We start from the raw sequence: 19341 nt of genomic DNA on the forward strand, positions 1-19341 counted from the left end.
CCTGCTAGTACCTCAGCTGGATTTACCTTGATATTTGAAACAGCACAACTGATCAAATAGCCTTCAGATTAAACAAAATTTAGACTATTTAAGTTTGGTAGATGAGCAACATACATTATAACTTCAATTGAATATGAGTAAATGCTAATTTTATTTATTTAAATTATAATCATTTCTAATGTGCTCAATACTTTAGCATCTGAGCACCTTTAACATTAATGAATTACTTTCAGCACCCCTATGAAGCACGGAAGTATTATTATTTTTATTTTACAGATAGGGAAACTGAGGCATAGAGCAGTTAAGTGATTTGCCCAAGATCACATTTGTTAGTATAGTTCTATCAAAATCCAGAGAAAAGTCCCCTCTACTGCACCTAGTTTCAATATGTGTGACTCAGGATCTCTGGGTTCAATACCTGACCCTGTCACAGACTTCCTGTGGAGTCCAGTGGAGGTCACCAGTGGAGTCCCTCAAGGATCGGTTTTGGGACCGATCTTATGTAACCTTTTTATTACTGACCTTGGCACAAAGAGCGGGAATGTGCTAATAAAGTTTGCGGATGACACGAAGCTGGGGGGTATTGCTAACACGGAGAAGGACAGGGATGCTATTCAGGAAGATCTGAACCACCTTGTAAACTGGAGTAATAGAAATAGGATGAAATACAATAGTGAAAAGTGCAAGATCATGCATTTAGGAATTAATAATAAGAATTTTAGATATACGTTGGGGGCGCATCAGTTGGAAGCGACGGAGGAAGAGAAGGACCTTGGGGTACTGGTTGATAGCAGGATGACTATGAGTCGCCAATGTGATACGGCTGTTAAAAAAGCAAATGCGATTTTGGGATGCATCAGGCGGGGTATTTCCTGCAAGGATAAGGAGGTGTTAGTACCGTTGTATACGGCGTTGGTGAGACCCCATCTGGAATACTGTGTGCAGTTCTGGTGTCCCATGTTCAAGAAGGATGAATTCAAACTGGAACAGGTTCAGAGACGGGCTACGAGGATGATCCGAGGAATGGAAAAACTGCCTTATGAAAGGAGACTCAAAGAGCTTGGCTTGTTTAGCCTGGCCAAAAGAGGCTGAGGGGGGATATGCTCGCCCTATATAAATATATCAAGGGGGTTAACGTTAGGGAGGGAGAGGAATTATTTAAGTTTAGTACTAATGTAGCCACGAGGACGAATGGGTATAAACTGGATATTAGGAAGTTTAGACTTGAAATTAGACGAAGGTTTCTGACCATTAGGGGAGTGAAGTTCTGGAATAGCCTTCCGAGGGAAGTAGTAGGGGCAAAAGACTTTCCTGGCTTTAAGACAAAGCTTGATAAGTATATGGAGGGGATGTTATGATAGGATCGTTAATTTGGGCAATTGATCTTGAATTACCACCAGACAGGTCTGCTCAATGGTCTGCGGGGAGATGTTGCATGCGATGGGTACTGAGTTGCTGCGGAGAATTCCTTCTTGGGTGCTAGCCAGTGACTCTTGCCCACATGCTCAGGGTTTAGCTGATCGCCATATTTGGGGTCGGGAAGGAATTTTCCTCCAGGGCGGATTGGCAGGTGCCCTGGAGGTTTTTCGCCTTCCCCTGCAGCGTGGGGCACGGGTCGCTTGCTGGTGGTGTCTCTGCAGCTTGAGGTCTTCAAACCATTTTTGAGGATTTCAATAACTCGGTCCTGGGATAGGGGTTGTTATAAAATTGGATGGGTGGGGTTCTGTGGCCTGCCTTGTGCAGGAGGTCAGACTAGATGATCAGATTGGTCCCTTCTGACCTATGAGTCTATGAGTCTATAAGTCACTTCATCTTTTTGAGCCTCCATTCTCCATCTGTAAAATTGGGACAATAATATTTCCTTTCGCCCTCACTTTGAATGTCTTGCCTACTTACATTGTAAACTCTTAAAGAGAAGGACAGTGTCTCCTCCCATGTACGTAGAGAGCACCTAACCCACCCCTAAGCACTACTGTAATACAAATAATAATTAGATCCCAACAGTCTTTCTCTGGGGATTGTCAGCTGTCTGATTATCTCTAATGTTAATATGGAATTCAATTTTCTAGATATGTTTTACCCGTCCCAGTTTCCACTACTCCTCACCTCTTCGCTGTGCCTTTTTTTCTTTCACTTTCGGCCTATTCATCACCTTGGGAAGCTGACACCCAGAAATTGCCCCATTCCCTGCTGTTGAACCTATATAGCACATTTGTTTGAGGATGGCAGGAGGGAGAAAAAGTCTCTGGGATATGAAATGTTTTAGAGGTTGGGACACACTGGTCCAGTCCAAGTCTAAGAAAACAATAATCAATGTCAAAGATAAATGTATTTAATCATGCATTTCCATTAGTTATTGTTTAGTCATTCTTCCTTTAGCTAGTGCCATTTCCAGGAAAACCTGGCAGAATATAATCTACAAATCTCTATAAAATTGTTAATTTTTGGATATGGAATACAATAGCTGAGGACTGTGTATAACCCCTCTAAAGGCTGCAGGCCAAATCTCAGAAATCGTGTTCCACTAATGAATGTTCAAGTTCCTTGTTAACCTCTTCTTCCGCAGACAGACCTTGAACAAGCAACGCATTTAAGCCTGTGCCTAACTTTAAGAACATGAATAGTCTCACTGAAGTAAATTATTCCTAGAACTCTTTGTGCCCACAATTAGAGGCTGAGGCAAAAAAAAAAAAACAAAAAAAAAAAAACAACATGGCCAGATTTTTTTAATCTGTCCCTCCAGAATACCTGGGCTGGTATATGTATTTGTACTATATCTGTGTAGATGTGAATATAGATGTAAGCAGAGTCAGGATGAGCTCTATCCTGACATCTGGTGGTGAATTATGGGGAGTGTGGAAAGAATCTCAGGGAGTGTGGAAAGGGATTCCAGGTATTTGCATTGGCACACCCACCCCACCCAGCACAAGCCCACGGCGGCCTGGGATGGTTATTTTGACAGCTGGGATCCCCAATTTCTTTGTTATTGGGGCAGGAGGAAAAAAAAGTGCTGTTACCCTAATTATGTGAATGAGAAACTATGAGACTGCTTTATGACAGAAATGACTCAACCTAAATTAAGTAGTACTTGCTAGACAAGGGACATGGGTTCCAAAACCCAGTGAATTGAGAGAGGTTGGGGACTGGTGGGTGGGTGCACGCGCCTGATGGTATGGGCCCCTTTTGAGGGCCTGGAACACCAATTGCACATCCTCCTCTATCCACTGTTAAGGAGTAGAGCTAATTTTGATCCCATTAGGAGTCCATCTAGAGACTGCTGAGCTGAATTCATGTTGGGCCAATGGTGCACCAGCACCAGGGCTCCCCTACTAAGAGCTGAAATCACTGAGTGCTGTGTTAACTAGTGGGGGAGCCTGAAGACCTATCGCTAAGCGGCTGGCAGAGCGGACCAGTTTGCAGCATGTTGGAGCAGCTCATGGAACAGTGAATGGAGTGGAGCGGTTTGCAGAGATGGCTGGAGTGGCTCACGGGTCAGCTAGAGGAGCAGCACAGCTGGCATAGTGGAGCTGGTCGTGGTGAAGGCTGCAGCAGAAAAGACGGTTACTCACCTTTGTAACTGTTCTTTGAGATGTGTTGCTCATATCCATTCCAGTTAGGTGTGTGCGCGCCGTGTGCATGTTCGTTGGAAGACTTTTTACCCTAGCAACACTCAGTGGGTTGGCTGGGCGCCCCCTGGAGTGGCACTGCTATGGCACTGGATATATACCCCAGCCGACCCAGCCACCTCTCAGTTCCTTCTTGCCGGGTACTCTGACAGAGGGGAAGGAGGGTGGGTTTGGAATGGATATGAGCAACACATCTAGAAGAACAACAGTTACAAAGGTGAGTAACCGTTTTTTCTTCTTCGAGTGGTTGCTCATATCCATTCCAGTTAGGTGATTCCCAAGCCTTACCTAGGTGGTGGGGTTGGAGTGAGATGTGGCAGAGTGCAGAACCGCTGAGCCAAAGGCTGCATCATCTCTAGATTGTTGGACCAGAGCATAGTGAGAAGCAAAGGTGTGGACCAAGGACCAGGTAGCTGCGCGACATATTTCCTGGATTGGTACATGGGCCAGGAAGGCAGCTGATGAAGCCTGAGCTGTGGTAGAATGTGCAGTGAGATGGCTCGAGGGAATATGAGCCAAGTCATAGCACGTGCGGATGCACGCTGTCACCCAAGAGGAGATCCTCTGGGAGGAGACAGGTAGGGCCTTCATCCGGTCAGCCACTGCAACGAAGAGTTGGGGGGATTTACGGAAGGGCTTCATCAGATCGATATAAAAAGCGAGCGCCCTACGGACATCTAAGGAGTGTAACTGCTGTTCCCGTCGGGATGAATGAGGCTTTGTGAAGAAGACCAGAAGGAAGATGTCCTGATTGGTATGGAAGGCCGACACCACTTCAGGGAGGAACGCCGGATGTAGTCACAACTGTACCTTATCCTTGTGAAAGACAGTTTACGGTGGGTCTACCGTAAGTGCTCGAAGCTCAGAGACTCATCTGGCCGATGTAATGGTGTCATAAACAGATAGCTAAGGGTTACTGTTCTTTTACCTGTAAAGGGTTAACACAGGGAACCTGAAACACCTGACCAGAGGACCAATCAGGAAACAAGACTTTTTCAAATCTGGGTGGAGGGAAATTTTGGGTGTGAGTTCTTTGTTCTTTGTCTTGTGTCTGTGCCCTCTCGGCTTTGAGAGTGATTTTTCTGTCTCCTGCCTTTCTAATCTTCTGTTTCCAAGTTGTAAGTACAAGGATAGTAAGACAATAGGTTTATATTGTTTTCTTTTGTATTTACATGTGTGTAGTTGCTGGAGTGTTTTGAATTGTATTCTTTTTGGATAAGGCTGTTTATTCATTTTTTCCCTTTAAGCAATTGATCCTGTACATTGTCACCTTGATACAGAGACTCTATATATTATGTCCTTTTTCACTCTTTTTATATAAAGCTTTCTTTTTTAAGACCTGTTGGAGTTTTTCTTTAGTGGGGACTCCAGGGAATTGAGTCTGCAGCTCACCAGGGAATTGGTGGGAGGAAGAAGTCAGGGGGAAAATCTCTTTGTGTTAGATTTACTAAGCCTGACTTTGCATACCCTCTGGGTGAGGGGGATAGATTAGATCTCTCAGTACTTGTGTTTCCAGGACTGGAAGCAGGGAATCTCCTAGGGTCGTCCAGTGAGGGGAGCCTGGGAGGAAGTAACAAGGAAACAAGGGGAGGGGGTTATTTCCCTTTGTTGTAAGACTCAAGGCATCTGAGTCTGGGGGTCCCCCCAGGAAGGTTTTGGGGAGACCACAGTGAGCTAGGCACTGTACAATTCTTAGCTGGTGGCAGCGGCACCAGGTCCAAGCTGGTAACTAAGCTTGGAGGTTTTCATGCTAACACCCATATTTTGGACGCTAAGGTCCAGATCTGGGAAGAAATGACATTGTGTGCAGCGTTGTGGGATAGATAGAATCCAGAAGCCAGTAGGAATATTATATTTTCCTTTTCTCTGCTAGGGGCTTTTAAGCAGAGAGGGTTTGGTTTTAAAAGGAACCAGAGAGAATTTTTTTTTCTGTTCTCTCCTTGCAGTGGCTTGCATATTAAGCAAGGAACATTTAAGGGTCTTTTGTTAAACATAGCACTCCCATTGAGAGTCCAGTACCCAGCACAATACACATGCAAATAAAGTGGTTTTCTGGTTTACTTTATATTTAAAAGATTAGCTAGAGGAAGAAAGGGAAAAAGGCACTGTTGCTAGGCAGACCCCAGGAGGCAACAGAGAACCTGCAGTTCAGACAATAAACACCAGAGGGCACCCCAACACAAGAAAACAGGAACCAGAATGTCACGAAAACCAGAAGCAGTACAGCTGGAAGCAATGGAAAAACAGATAGAACTACTAAGAACACAAATGGCCAGAGATGAGGTAACTCACAAACAAGAGATGGAAAGGCTACAAAAACAAGAAGATGCCAAAAATGCAGCCCACCACAGAAAACGACAAGAAGAAGAGGTGGCCCACAAAATGAAACAAGCAGAAGAAGAGGCAGCCTACCGCCGAGAAATGGAAAAACAAAACAAGAAAGGGAAGAGAGGGAAAAACAGAGAAAACATGAACTGGAGTTAGCGCAGGCTGGGCAGCATGCTCCAGCCAATCCTAACAACCCTTCACCAATTATGGTTCCACATCCCAAGAAATTTCCCACCTACAAGGCAGGTGATGACACTGAGGCCTTCTTAGAAAATTTTGAAAGGGCCTGTCTTGGGTACAGCATCTCTGAAGACCAGTACATGGTAGAATTGAGGTCACAGCTCAGTGGACCTTTAGCAGAGGTGGCAGCTGAAATGCCTAAGGAGAAAATGAACGATTATAAACTGTTTCAAACCAAGGCCAGATTAAGAATGAGGATAACCCCGGATCATGCCCGTCGGCGTTTCAGAACCCAAAAGTGGAAACCAGATGTGTCATTTCCCAAACACACCTACTACGTTGGGAAAAATTATGAGGCCTGGATATCAGGAAACAATGTTAAATCCTTGGACGAACTGCACCTCCTCAAACAAATGGAGCAGTTCTTGGATGGTGTTCCTGAGGACATAACACGGTACATACAAGATGGAAAACCCAAAAATCTCACCGAGGCGGGGGAGACTGGAGCCAGATGGATGAAAGTGGCAGAAAGCAAGAAAGCTACTGTCAAGGGGAACGAATACCCCAGAGGGCACACCGACAATAAACCCTACAACTGAGGGCAGCCAAAGACCCCTCCTACAACCCAAGGAAAGCCACAGACACCCTATTCTTCCACCTCACCAGTCTCCAGTAACCCACCTCGACCCAGTGACCAGTCAGATGGAAGATGCTTTAAGTGTAATGAACTGGGACATATAAAGGCCAACTGCCCAAAGAACCCAAACCGAGTGCAGTTCATTACACCACCATCACACCAAAGATCCCCAGGCCCAGATGCCTCTCAAATACCCTTGGAGCGAAGGAAAATTTGAGAGTGGGCGGAAAGAAGGTTACTGCGTGGAGAGACACGGGGGCACAAGTGTCAGCTATCCACCAATCCTTTGTAGACCCCAAATTCATCAACCCAAAGGCCCAAGTGACAATTTACCCCTTCATGTCACAAGCTGTAGACTTGCCTACAGCTGAACTGCCTGTCCAGTACAAAGGCTGGTCAGGAATGTGGACTTTTGCAGTCTATGACAATTATTCCATCCCCATGCTACTGGGGGAAGACTTGGCCAACCAGGTGAAGCGGGCCAAGAGAGTGGGAATGGTTACACGTAGCCAAACCAGGCAAGCTTCCAGACCCATTCCTGTTCCTGAGCCGTCCACAGACGCCCCATCTGTGTTACCAGAGACCCAGACAGAGGTAGTGGACTCGGATTCCATGCCAACCACTGAAACAGCCACAGCACCTCCAGTCCCAGGCCCGGAACTGGAACAGCAACCAGCACCAGCAATTGCAACCACATCTTCAAACTCAACGCCAGAGGGCGCCAGCGAGCCAGAACTGGCAGAAGCAACGGACAGCCATGCCCAAAAGGTTCAGCCAGAGCCTGAAATACCCTCAGGTGCACCAGCGGAGAGCGGTTCACCAGCAACGGAAACAACCCCATCACCTACATCGCTTCCAGAGGGACTAAGCCCAAGTCCCCAGTCTGAGGAAGAACTGGTGACCCCAGCCTCAAGGGAACAGTTCCAGACTGAGCTGGAAGCAGATGACAGCCTTCAGAAAGCTTGGGCGGCGGCAAGGAGCACCCCACCGCCTCTCAGCTCTTCTCACCGATCCCGGTTTGTTATAGACCAAGGACTTTTATACAAGGAGATTCTTTCTGGTGGACATCGGGAAGAATGGCAGCCGAAAAAACAGTTGGTGGTTCCAGCTAAGTACCGGGGAAGCTCTTAAGCTTAGCCCATGATCATCCCAGTGGCCATGCTGGGGTGAACAGAACCAAAGACAGATTGGAGAAGTCCTTCCACTGGGAGGGGATGGGCAAGGACGTTGCCAAGTATGTCCGGTCTTGTGAGGTATGCCAAAGAGTGGGAAAACCCCAAAACCAGGTCAAGGCCCCTCTCCAGCCACTCCCCATAATTGAGGTCCCATTTCAGCGAGTAGCTGTGGATATTCTGGGTCCTTTCCCAAAAAAGACGCCCAGAGGAAAGCAGTACGTACTGACTTTTGTGGACTTTGCTACCCGATGGCCGGAAGCAGTAGCTCTAGGCAACACCAGGGCTAACGCTGTGTGTCAGGCCCTAACAGACATTTTTGCCAGGGTAGGTTGGCCCTCCGACATCCTTACAGATTCAGGATCTAATTTCCTGGCAGGGACTATGCAAAAACTGTGGGAAACTCATGGGGTGAACCACTTGGTTGCCACCCCGTACCACCATCAAACCAATGGCCTGGTGGAAAGGTTTAATGGAACTTTGGGGGCCATGATATGTAATTTTGTCAACGAACACTCCAATAATTGGGACCTAGTGTTGTAGCAGTTGCTGTTTGCCTACAGCGCTGTACCACATCCCAGTTTAGGGTTTTCACCATTTGAACTTGTGTATGGCCATGAGGTTAAGGGGCCATTAGAGTTGGTGAAGCAGCAATGGGAAGGGTTTACGCCTTCTCCAGGAACTAACATTCTGGACTTTGTAAGCAACCTACAAAGCACCCTCCGACACTCTTTAGCCCTTGCTAAAGAAAACCTAAAGGATGCTCAGGAAGAGCAAAAGGCCTGGTATGACAAACATACCAGAGAACGTTCCTTCAAGGTAAGAGACCAGGTTATGGTCTTGAAGGCGCAACAGGCCCATAAGATGGAAGCATCATGGGAAGGGCCATTCACGGTCCAAGAGCGCCTGGGAACTGTGAACTACCTCATAGCATTTCCCAATTCCTCACTAAAGCCCAGAGTGTACCAAGATTTTGATTTTGAAATTCAGCACATTTCAGGAGCTTCTAACAAAGTAGCTGATGCTCTCTCCCGTGAGAGTTTCCCAAAATCCAGTAGTTAAAAAGTGTTCTTAAAGTGTAAAAGTCTGTTAGTTATATACTTAGTGGTATATGTAAAGGTGCATGTGTTGTATTACTTTGTTTATTTTAAAGTTCTAGGAGGAAATCGCTGCCAGTGAGGTTCCCCACTGTCTGCAATTTGGGGGGGGTGTGTCATAAACAGATAGCTAAGGGTTACTGTTCTTTTACCTATAAAGGGTTAACACAGGGAACCTGAAACACCTGACCAGAGGACCAATCAGGAAACAAGACTTTTTCAAATCTGGGTGGAGGGAAGTTTGGGTGTGAGTTCTTTGTTCTTTGTCTTGTGTCTGTGCCCTCTTGGCTTTGAGAGTGATTTTTCTATCTCCTGTCTTTCTAATCTTCTGTTTCCAAGTTGTAAGTACAAGGATAGTAAGACAATAGGTTTATATTGTTTTCTTTTGTATTTACATGTGTGTAGTTGCTGGAGTGTTTTGAATTGTATTCTTTTTGGATAAGGCTGTTTATTCATTTTTTCCCTTTAAGCAATTGATCCTGTATATTGTCACCTTGATACAGAGACTATATATTATGTCCTTTTCCACTCTTTTTATATAAAGCTTTCTTTTTTAAGACCTGTTGGAGTTTTTCTTTAGTGGGGACTCCAGGGAATTGAGTCTGCAGCTCACCAGGGAATTGGTGGGAGGAAGAAGTCAGGGGGAAAATCTCTTTGTGTTAGATTTACTAAGCCTGACTTTGCATACCCTCTGGGTGAGGGGGAGAGATTAGATCTCTCAGTACATGTGTTTCCAGGACTGGGGCAGGGAATCTCCTAGGGTCGTCCAGTGAGGGGAGCCTGGGAGGAAGTAACAAGGAAACAGGGGAGGGGGTTATTTCCCTTTGTTGTAAGACTCAAGGCATCTGAGTCTGGGGGTCCCCCAGGGAAGGTTTTGGGGAGACCACAGTGAGCTAGGCACTGTATAATTCTTAGCTGGTGGCAGCAGTACCAGGTCCAAGCTGGTAACTAAGCTTGGAGGTTTTCATGCTAACACCCATATTTTGGACGCTAAGGTCCAGATCTGGGAAGAAATGTTATGACAAATGGCTACTAGGAAAACTGTCTTCCAGGACAGGTATAGTAGCGAGCAAGTTGCCAATGGCTCGAATGGTGGAAGCATAAGCCTGCTGAGGACTAGGTTGAGGTCCCAGGTAGGGGCAGGGTGGCGTACTTGGGGGTAGAGGCGCTCCAGGCCCTTAAGAAATCTAGTAACTATAGGGTGAGAAAACACGGAGTGGCCACTCTCTCCTGGATGGAATATGGAGATGGCCGCCATGTGTACCCTCAAAGAAGATACCGCCAGGCCCTGCTGCTTAAGCGACCAGAGGTAGTCCAAGATAGTGGGGATCGAGACCTCAGGGGGAGTAGCATTCTGTGTTTCACACCAGCAGGAGAAACGTTTCTACTTGGCCAGATATGTTGACTGAGTGGAAGGCTTTCTGCTACCCAGGAGTATATGTTGTACCGGAGCGGAGCAGTGTAACTCCGACTTGTTTAGCCATGCAGTAGCCACGCTGTGAGATGAAGGGCCTGCAGGTCTGGGTGGCAGAGACTGCTGTTGTCCTGCGTTATGAGGTTTGGGTGGAGTGGCAGGGTAATTGGGCTGGCTATGGACAGGTTGAGCAGTGTGGTGTACCAGTGCTGTCTGGGCCACGCTGGCGCGATCATGATTAAGTGCGCTCTGTCCCTGCGGAGTTTTATCAGGACCTTGTGAACCAGCGGGAACGGTGGGAAGGCATAGAGCAGTCGGTGCTTCCACGACATTAGGAATACATCCGAGATCGATCCTGGTGAAAGACTCTGGAAGGAGCAGAACGTTTGGCATTTCCTGTTTGCGCGAGAAGCAAATAGGTCTATGTGGGGAAAGCCCCACTTCTGGAAGACCGAATGAATAACATCTGGCCTTATTGACTATTCGTGACACAGGAAGAATCTGTTCAGTTGATCCGCCAGAGTGTTCCGAACCCCTGGGAGAAAGGATGCTACCAGGTCTATCAAGTGGGCTATGCAGAAGTCCCAGAGTCGGATGGTCTCCTGACAGAGGGGGGAAGATCGAGTCCCTCCCTGTTTGTTTATATAATACATGGCCGTTGTGTTGTCTGTAAACACTGAGACACAATGGCCGTGTAGATGCTGCTGGAATGTCTGGCACGGCAGGCGGACCGCTCTCAGCTCTCGGACATTTATGTGAAGCGCCAGTTCCTGCGATGACCAGAGGCCCTGAGTACGAAGGTGTTCGAGGTGAGCCCCCCATCCGAGAGATGATGCGTCTGTTGTCAGGGACAGTGAGGGTTGGGGCGGATGGAACGGTAGCCCTGCACATACCAGGGAGGGGGTTACCCACCAGTTGAGGGAGCGTAAGGTGCTTGGGGGAATGGTGACTATTATGTCTATTGGGTCCCTGCCTGGATGGTATATCGAATTGAGCCACATTTGGAGAGGTCGAAGGCAGAGCCTGGCATATTTGGTCACATATGTGCAGGCAGCCATGTGACCTAGGAGACCAAGACAGGTGCGAGCCGAGGTCGTCGGGAAGTTCTGTAGACCTCAGATGATTGTTTCATTGCTTGGAACCGTGGCTGAGGTAAGTAGGCCTTGGCTAGACTGGAGTCCAGGCTAGCTCCTATGAAGTCTAGCCTTTGTGTGGATTTCTCCATATTGAGCATCAGGCCTATGCGTGTGAATAGGTCCGTGACAATGCCTACATGTTGTGTGACTTGTGTCTCGGAGGTCCCTCTGATGAGCCAGTCGTCCAGATACGGGAATACGTGTATCCGATGTCGGCGGAGGTGTGTGGCAACTACGGCCATACACTTTGTAAACACGCTCAGGGCCATGCAGAGGCCAAAGGGAAGGACTGTAAACTGAAAATGCTGGCGGTTGGCTACAAAGCGAAGATACCTCCTGTGCAGAGGAAAAATGGTGATATGAAAATATGTGTCCTTCATATCGAGGGCAGCATACCAGTCTCCAGGATCCAAGGATGGGATAATGGTCCCCAGGGAGACCATGCGGAACTTCAAGTTTATCATGAACTTGTTGAGGCCTCGCAGGTCTAGGATAGGCCTGAGGCCTCCTTTCGACTTGGGGATCAGAAAGTAACGAGAGTAAAACCCTTTGCCCTTTTCGTCTTTTGGTACGTCCTCTATCGCTCCTATGGTGAGGAGCGTCTGCACCTCTTGTAGGAGGAATTGCTCGTGAGAGGGGTCCCTGAAGAGGGACTGGGTTGGAAGGTGGGAAGGCGGGGTTGAAACAAACTGGAGGTTGGTATCCTTGTTTCATCATGCGTAGGACCCAGAGATCTGAGGTCAATTGGGACCACACGGGAGGAAGTAGGAGAGGCGGTTGGAGAAGGGAGGAAAAGGATCCTGGTCTGAAACTGGTACTCCGTCCTAGGGCATACCTTCAAAAGGCGGACTTTGGTCCCGCTGGTGGTTTCGAGGGACCATGGTTTTGGCCCCCTTGGGGTCCTGACTGGAGTCTACACCCACCCCGCCCGCGCCGTCTGCCAAAGTCTTGCCTGTGTCTGGGCACAAAGTACGGATGGTGAGTCGGGACGGAAAGGTCTGCGTTGGGTCACAGGTGTATGCATGCCCAAAGAACGCATGATGACTCTATTGTCTTTCAAGCTTTGTAGCCTGGGGTCAGTCTTCTCCGAGAACAGACCCTTACCATCAAAGGGTAAGTCTTGGATGGTATATCATAGCTCCGGCGGGAGGTTGGAAACCTGTAGCCATGAGATGCATCTCATGGTGATACCGGAGGCCAGAGTTCTGGCTGCCGAGTCAGCCGCATCTAGTGAAGCTTGGAGGGAGGTCCTGGCTACCTTTCTCCCTTCCTCCAAGAAAGCAGCAAATTCCTGGCGGGAGTCCGGGGGGAGTAGTTCTGTGAATCTACCCACCTCCGTCCAGGTGTTATAGTTATATCGGCTCAGTAGAGACTGCTGATTTGCCACCCGGAGCTGTAGGGCGCCTGCCGAATACACCTTGCGGCCGAGTAGGTCCATTCGCCTAGCCTCCTTTGACTTTGGGGCTGGCGCCTGTTGACCATGGCGCTCCCTCTCGTTGACTGATTGGACAACTAGCGAGCAGGGAGGAGGGTGGACATACAGATACTCGTACCCCCGAGAGGGTACCATGTATTTACACTCGACCCCCTTTGCTGTATGGGGGATGGAGGCTGGGGACTGCCATAAGGTGTCGGCATTGGCTTGGATGGCCCTGATGAAGGGTAAAGCCACTCTAGTGGCGGTATCCGCCAACAGGATGCTCACTACAGGGTTCTCGACCTCCGGGACCTCCTCCACCTGGAGGTTCATGTTGAGCGCTATCCTCCTGAGGAGGTCCTGATGGGTTCTTAGGTCTATTAGAGGCGGTCCCGAGGAGGAAGTTCCTGCCACTGCCTCATCTGGAGAGGAAGAAGAGGAAATGCTGTGGACGAGCGGGTCCTGTATGGCCTCTTGCTCTTGCGCCGGTTCCTGCTCCAGCGGTACTGGGGAAACTGGTGGGTGAACTAGTGCTTCTTCCGTCCCAGGTGGAAGAGGACGGCTAACTGTGGCCTCTGGTGCTCGGTGCTCTGATGAAGCAGAGTGGACCGGAACTAACGGAGCACCTTGGGCCTGGTGGTACGCCCAAGGTGCCCAAAAGGACCACTGGTGAGGTCCTGGGTCCTGAGACTGGGCTTCTTGGAAAACTCCGGCGGGCACATCCGAATCGCGGGCTTGGGCATAGTAGCTGTCCACATGGGACAACACCGAAGTGTGTCTGGATGGCCATGGAGGAGCGGAGAAGCCTTGGGTAGATGTTCCAATGGACCTTGCTCCACTACCTATCGGGGACTGGTGCCGGGAAGCATCTCGGTACAGGAGCGAGATCGGGACCTGCGACCAGATCGGTGCTGGGAGGTTGACCGAGATCTCAAACCCCAGCATCGTGAATGGCTTCGGGAGGCACGGTGCCTGGAGCAGTGCCAAGATCTGGAGCGGTGCCGTGAGCAGTGAGCCGGTGAACGGGATACCGACCGGTGCAGCGAGTCTGACCGGTACCGTGGAGCGGAACGGTGCCGGGACTGCAAGCGGCGTTGGGAGTGGGAGCGCCGTCTGGACCTGGAGCGTCTGCAGGACTGCGATTGTGAGTGGTGCCGGTCCACTGTGCCGACAGAGGGTGGTCTAATCAAGGTCGGTTTGCCTGTGGATTGTATTACCTGCACCGGCGGTGCTGGGGGTAGAGGCAGTGCCGAGTCTGTCAAGGCGATCAGGTCCTTCGCCGCTGAGAACGTCTCCGGCGTGGACGGTATGGTGAGCTCTACCGCGGCACGCGCCGGGGAGCTAACAGGTGCTGGACTCGACAGCCCTTGTGGGACCGGAATCGACGGTGCCGACTTAGTCGGTGCTGGGGCGGGTGTCGGCACCAGGCGATCCAACTTAGGCGCACTCTCTGGCTGCGGTGCGGCCGCCACCGAAGCAGCAGGAGTCTTGACCTTCCTCAACTTTGGAGAGAGGGAGCAGCATGGAGCCGACTTCGGAGCCGGCGACATCCAGTGCCGAGAGGCTTTGGCCGTACCGGTGCAGTCCGGTGCCGAGGAGGCGCTTCTGCTCACCGACTGACCAGCGCTCGGTGCCGAGGGTGGAGAGGCGAGAGCCGCCTCCATGAGGAGCTGTTTAAGTCTGATGTCCCAGTCCTTTTTTGTTCGTGGCTTGAAAGCCTTGCAAATGGGGCACTTGGCTGTCAAGTGTGATTCCCCGAGGTACTTCAAACAGGACTCGTGAGGATCTCCTGTCGGCATCGGCTTGTGGCCGGCTGAGCACGGTTTGAAACCCGGTGAGCTGGCCAAGGTCCCTGGCACTGGGTGCAGGGAAGGGGCTAATCCCTGAACCCTCTAACTATTACTAAACTAACTATGCTATTAAAGAAGTAACGTAAGTATAACTATATATATAAAAGGATTATAACGATATACACAATAACGAACGAGAAACTACAAGTAGCTAGGGAAGTGGAGGTCAGCTGAGCCGCGCTCCACTGTTCCAACGACAGACACAGGCAGTAAGAAGGAACTGAGAGGTGGTTGGGTCGGCTGGGATATATATCTGGTGCCATAGCGGCGCCACTCCAGGGGGCGCCCAGCTGACCCACCGAGTGTTGCTAGGGTAAAAAGTCTTCCGATGAACGTGCACGCAGCGCGTGCACACCTAACTGGAATGGATATGAGCAATCACTCGAAGAAGAACTCCACGGAGAGGCGGGGCAGTTGGCCCTGGGCCATGCAAGGTGCCCCTTAACACCCTGTGTGGGCTTCCCCTCCCACCATTTCCACCCAGGCTGGGGGGGGGTAAAACTCTGCAGATAAACTTTTGAACTCTGAAGTGGCACTGACCAGAGACTTTCGAGTTGTTGGACTTTGGGGTGATTGGACTTAAGACCCTAAGGGGGAAAGGACATTGCCAGATGTACTTGGAGGTGGGTTTTTTTGCTTATGGTTTGTGTTATAATCCTGTTTGTGGTGTTTCTCCAATGTGATGCCACATTGTTTCCCTCCTTTATTAAAAGGATTTTGCTACACTCAGACTCCGTGCTTGAGAGTGGGGAAGTATTGCCTCCTAGAGGTGCCCGGTGGGGGGGGTGGTATGTAAGTGTCCCAGGTCACTGGGTGGGGGCTCGAGCCGGTTATGCATTGTCTCATTGAAACGGAACCCCTGGATACTGATCCCAGTCCTTGTTGCTGCCAACTCAGAGGGGCAGAAGGGTTACATTTATACACACCACTCTAAAGCTACTTTTACTCTAAATAAATAGTGTGTGTTTGTGTGTGGGGGGGTTAATAGTGAAATACAATATATTCCAACAAGAAAAACTCTTCAATTGCTATTATTTAATTTAAAAAGTTGGCAAGCTGGAGACCAGCAAAAAAACTTTTTGTGGAATTTTTGAAAGTCTTAGCTGTCATCTTTGATCCACTAACCCAAAGAGGGAGAAGGAGGCAAAATGTAAGGAAAAGTTTAAATTATTTTTCTACTTATTTTTAAATATATTTTTTTCTGCTTCCCATCAAATTCGACAAGAGAAAAACCATCAAGTAGATAGCTTCCTTGCTAATGGAAGGTACAGCAGCTCTGAATTCATGTCAGGAAAAACTGAGGGAGATCCAGAGACCTGTTTTTAAGCAGCATGAATGGAAAGCATGAAATCATCATTAAAACAAATTGTTACAGTATAACATTATTATCCTTCAGTATTATATCATGGGTTTGTTTTTTTAAACAAATAGCCTTCACAACATACAAGATCTTTACGTATAAAAAAGAGAAGGCTACTGTCTAAAATATATCCCTGAGTTACCAATAAATCCTGACCATGAACCAACTCCATAGGGCTTCCTGCATTTTAAGTGCTCAAATGCACACATTCTCCTTACTTATTTATTATTATTATTATTAATAATAATAATGTTATTGTTATTATTACAGAATGCCAAACTTGATAGACTCCCTATGAATGATGAGGCCACTTATGTCAGAAAGGCAACTTCCAGTATCCTCAGTATAGCTATAGACAGAAAAAATATGTTATCACATATCTATACTTAATTGATACACAATATAGATACACACACACACACTGTTACTCACCCAATCCCTGTTCAGGAAAATAAGGACTGAGATACTGTTCTGTGTAATTTGCTTGCACAGCTGGTACAGCTTCTGGAAAAATTTTTAAAGATTTAAGGGAATGCAAGCTTCAGGTTTTCTAGCTGTAACATTTCAACATGGTTGCTTAACCAGGTCAGAAATGGGCCAGAGGTCAGCCGTGAGCAAAGATGTATTTTGAGCTTTGCAACATTTTGCAAATGAAATATTATGACATTTTGTAAAGGCAAAAATACTGATTGTGTGTCTGTGGAGAATCTTTCTGGAATAAATAATTATTAAAGGCACAAATAAATAAATAAATAAATAAAGTCCAAGTAAAACCAAAATTAACAGCAGGGTGGGGCGAGGTGGGAGCAGGGAAGGCTCATACTTGTAACTGTATTCTTTTACTTTCCTCATAGCCTAACTTATAGGTTCCCAACTCTACAATAAGCTAGTGGGGCGTGTGATGTCTTTCCGCTCAGTTGTAGGCCCATGAAGCAGCAGTCTAATGCTATGCCCTACAAATCCCATCAATTATCTGTGCTAAAAGACAATATTTGGATTACTGGGGCTTCATACCCCTCTTCCCTTCCCCAAAAAGTGAGGCTTACCTTTCACCATGGGATCAATTTCCTTAAGTATTTTATGTAATGCCATGCTGCTAGTCTGTAAGAGAGGACAGAGACATATATTTATGTTATTATTATTATTAGTCTACTCTAAATGAAACTGTGTGAGAGACGGAAAGAGAAAATGGCATTGTGCTGCTGCTCAATGGTTTTTTGAGGGAGTGTAAATTGGTTCAATGATTTCCCCAGAAGGTGAAAACTTGGGTAGAAATTGAGTGGTTTGTTCAAGTGGGAGAGAGGTAATTGGTTGAGGCTGAGTGGTTTCAGGAAGGCTGAACTATCTGGCTGGATTGTTGTTGGGATTGGCAGAACAGACTGACCATGGGAGTGAAGCAGGATGTAGAGGAACTGGGGACATTCAGACTGATGGAAAACACTGGGTGACATGATAGACCTTGTTCCTGGAATTCGTAATTTGGGGATGGTAGTGCAAACTGAGAAAAAAATCAAGCAGGAAGACTCATGGAATATTAATTTCATGTGCAAAGAGATTCAGTTTTATGTTTCTTAATAATTTTTAGTGGCAAAGCTAATACATGAAACAATTTTACAAATATGATTTTGGGGATGACTGGGTCTCTTTACCAGGTTCATGAACTAATAAAGCAAATGAATCAATGGTAATAGAGACATGGATTTATCATCTTTTATTTATGTTCTGCTCAACTATATCTCTGGCACTGCATAACAGTGAGAAGGATCACAGCAAGATTCTTTAAGATGAAACTCACTATCCCGATTGAGAGTCTTTTAAAAAGATTTTGGGCCAAACACTCAGCTGGCGTAAAATACCATTGCTCTACTGAAGTCAATGGAGTTATGCTGGTTTATGCTAGTGGAGAATCTCGCCCTTTGTGCACATCACTTTATTTGTAGAACTAGTGTAGCTTTTAATAAGCGGCAGTGCTTACTAAAGCAGGCTGCGTATCACTGTACTTTTTGAATAGAATATTTAGTGTTCCTGGGCCATCTGAGGGCCCTTGACAAGGCTTCCTTTAGGTGGTGGCCTGAGTGGCAGTGAGGTTTCTTTCTTTTTTTTTTTTTTTTTTTGTAATTCCTTGATTCCTCAGGATTTAGCAGCCTGCCTGACAAGTGCTGTCTACTGTGTCAACCAGAATCTTTCCTACTGGCCTCTTCAAGCTGGGTTGTGTAATAATTGTAACATTGTTTTGGCTCACCAGTCTACTATGCCTGAAATTTACAAATACTTTACATGCTCTCTATCACTAAATCCTAGTTTGGACTGACACTCTTGAGAAGGACTAATTTAGACTTGTGGCCTTAATTAATGCCCTTTTTGCACCTTCACTTCTCAGCTGGGCCCACTGTTTTAAAATCCCATGTATGAGGAGTACTGAGGGTTAAAAAATAAAGAAACAAACAAAAGCTAACCATCATATTAGGGACGGATGCAGATTGATCCTTCTGGACAGCATGATTTATAATAGGAACTATAACCTCCTAGATCACAAGATTCTTTCTGCTCAAATACAAGTACCTGGACTTTGGTGACATCATTGCTTCTGGAACTAAAGGGGAGATAGACTGAAACCTTTGAAAAGAGAAACATATAAATCATATGACAGAATGACACTATCGACATTACAAATCAATAACCTACTTCATGCTGCTATTGTTCAGAGAGTTCTTCGTAGACTAAAGCAATTAAATAATTCCAAACATCTTTTACAATTTTACTTATCGTACACAATGGGAGTCAATAAAGGGAAAATAGCAAACAGGCTTTTATTTACCTGCACAAGAAAAAGCATCATTTTTGAAAACAGTTTCTAAAGACAATCTAAAACACAGTTTCTCTAAACCAACTCTGAACAGTTTTTAAATAGGAACCTAAAATTAGGCATCTAAATAACTGGCCTGAATTTTAAAAGTGCTGAACACTCAAAGGTGCCCATTGACCTGTATGGATGCTGCTGGCACTCAGCACTTTTGAAAAACTGGCCACTTCATGTAGGTGTTTACACAGAGATTTAAGAGCATGACTTAAAGCTCTAATTTTTTGAAAATCTTGGTTTTAGGGCTAGATTTTCAGTGATCAG

The 19341-nt window shown here is 47.1% G+C and overlaps 1 protein-coding gene across 8 annotated transcripts in view; it reads right to left on the minus strand.

The window, feature by feature from the left end:
- The window catches only part of AGBL3 (AGBL carboxypeptidase 3), a 75454-nt gene that overhangs the window by 6856 nt on the left and 49257 nt on the right, over positions 1–19341 (minus strand). For 7 of the 8 annotated variants that reach the window (XM_050933671.1, XM_050933676.1, XM_050933675.1 and 4 more), the window contains 4 exons: positions 18780–18833; positions 17264–17318; positions 16650–16721; positions 2107–2295 (listed from right to left, as the gene is read on the minus strand). In XM_050933671.1, the coding sequence (XP_050789628.1) occupies positions 2107–2295; positions 16650–16721; positions 17264–17318; positions 18780–18833 (370 nt within the window). The remainder of the gene's footprint in view (positions 1–2106; positions 2296–16649; positions 16722–17263; positions 17319–18779; positions 18834–19341) is intronic. The other variant, XM_050933672.1, reaches the window with a different exon arrangement.

Source organism: Gopherus flavomarginatus, chromosome 1 (genome assembly GCF_025201925.1).
Source record: "Gopherus flavomarginatus isolate rGopFla2 chromosome 1, rGopFla2.mat.asm, whole genome shotgun sequence".
NCBI lineage: Eukaryota > Metazoa > Chordata > Testudines > Testudinidae > Gopherus > Gopherus flavomarginatus.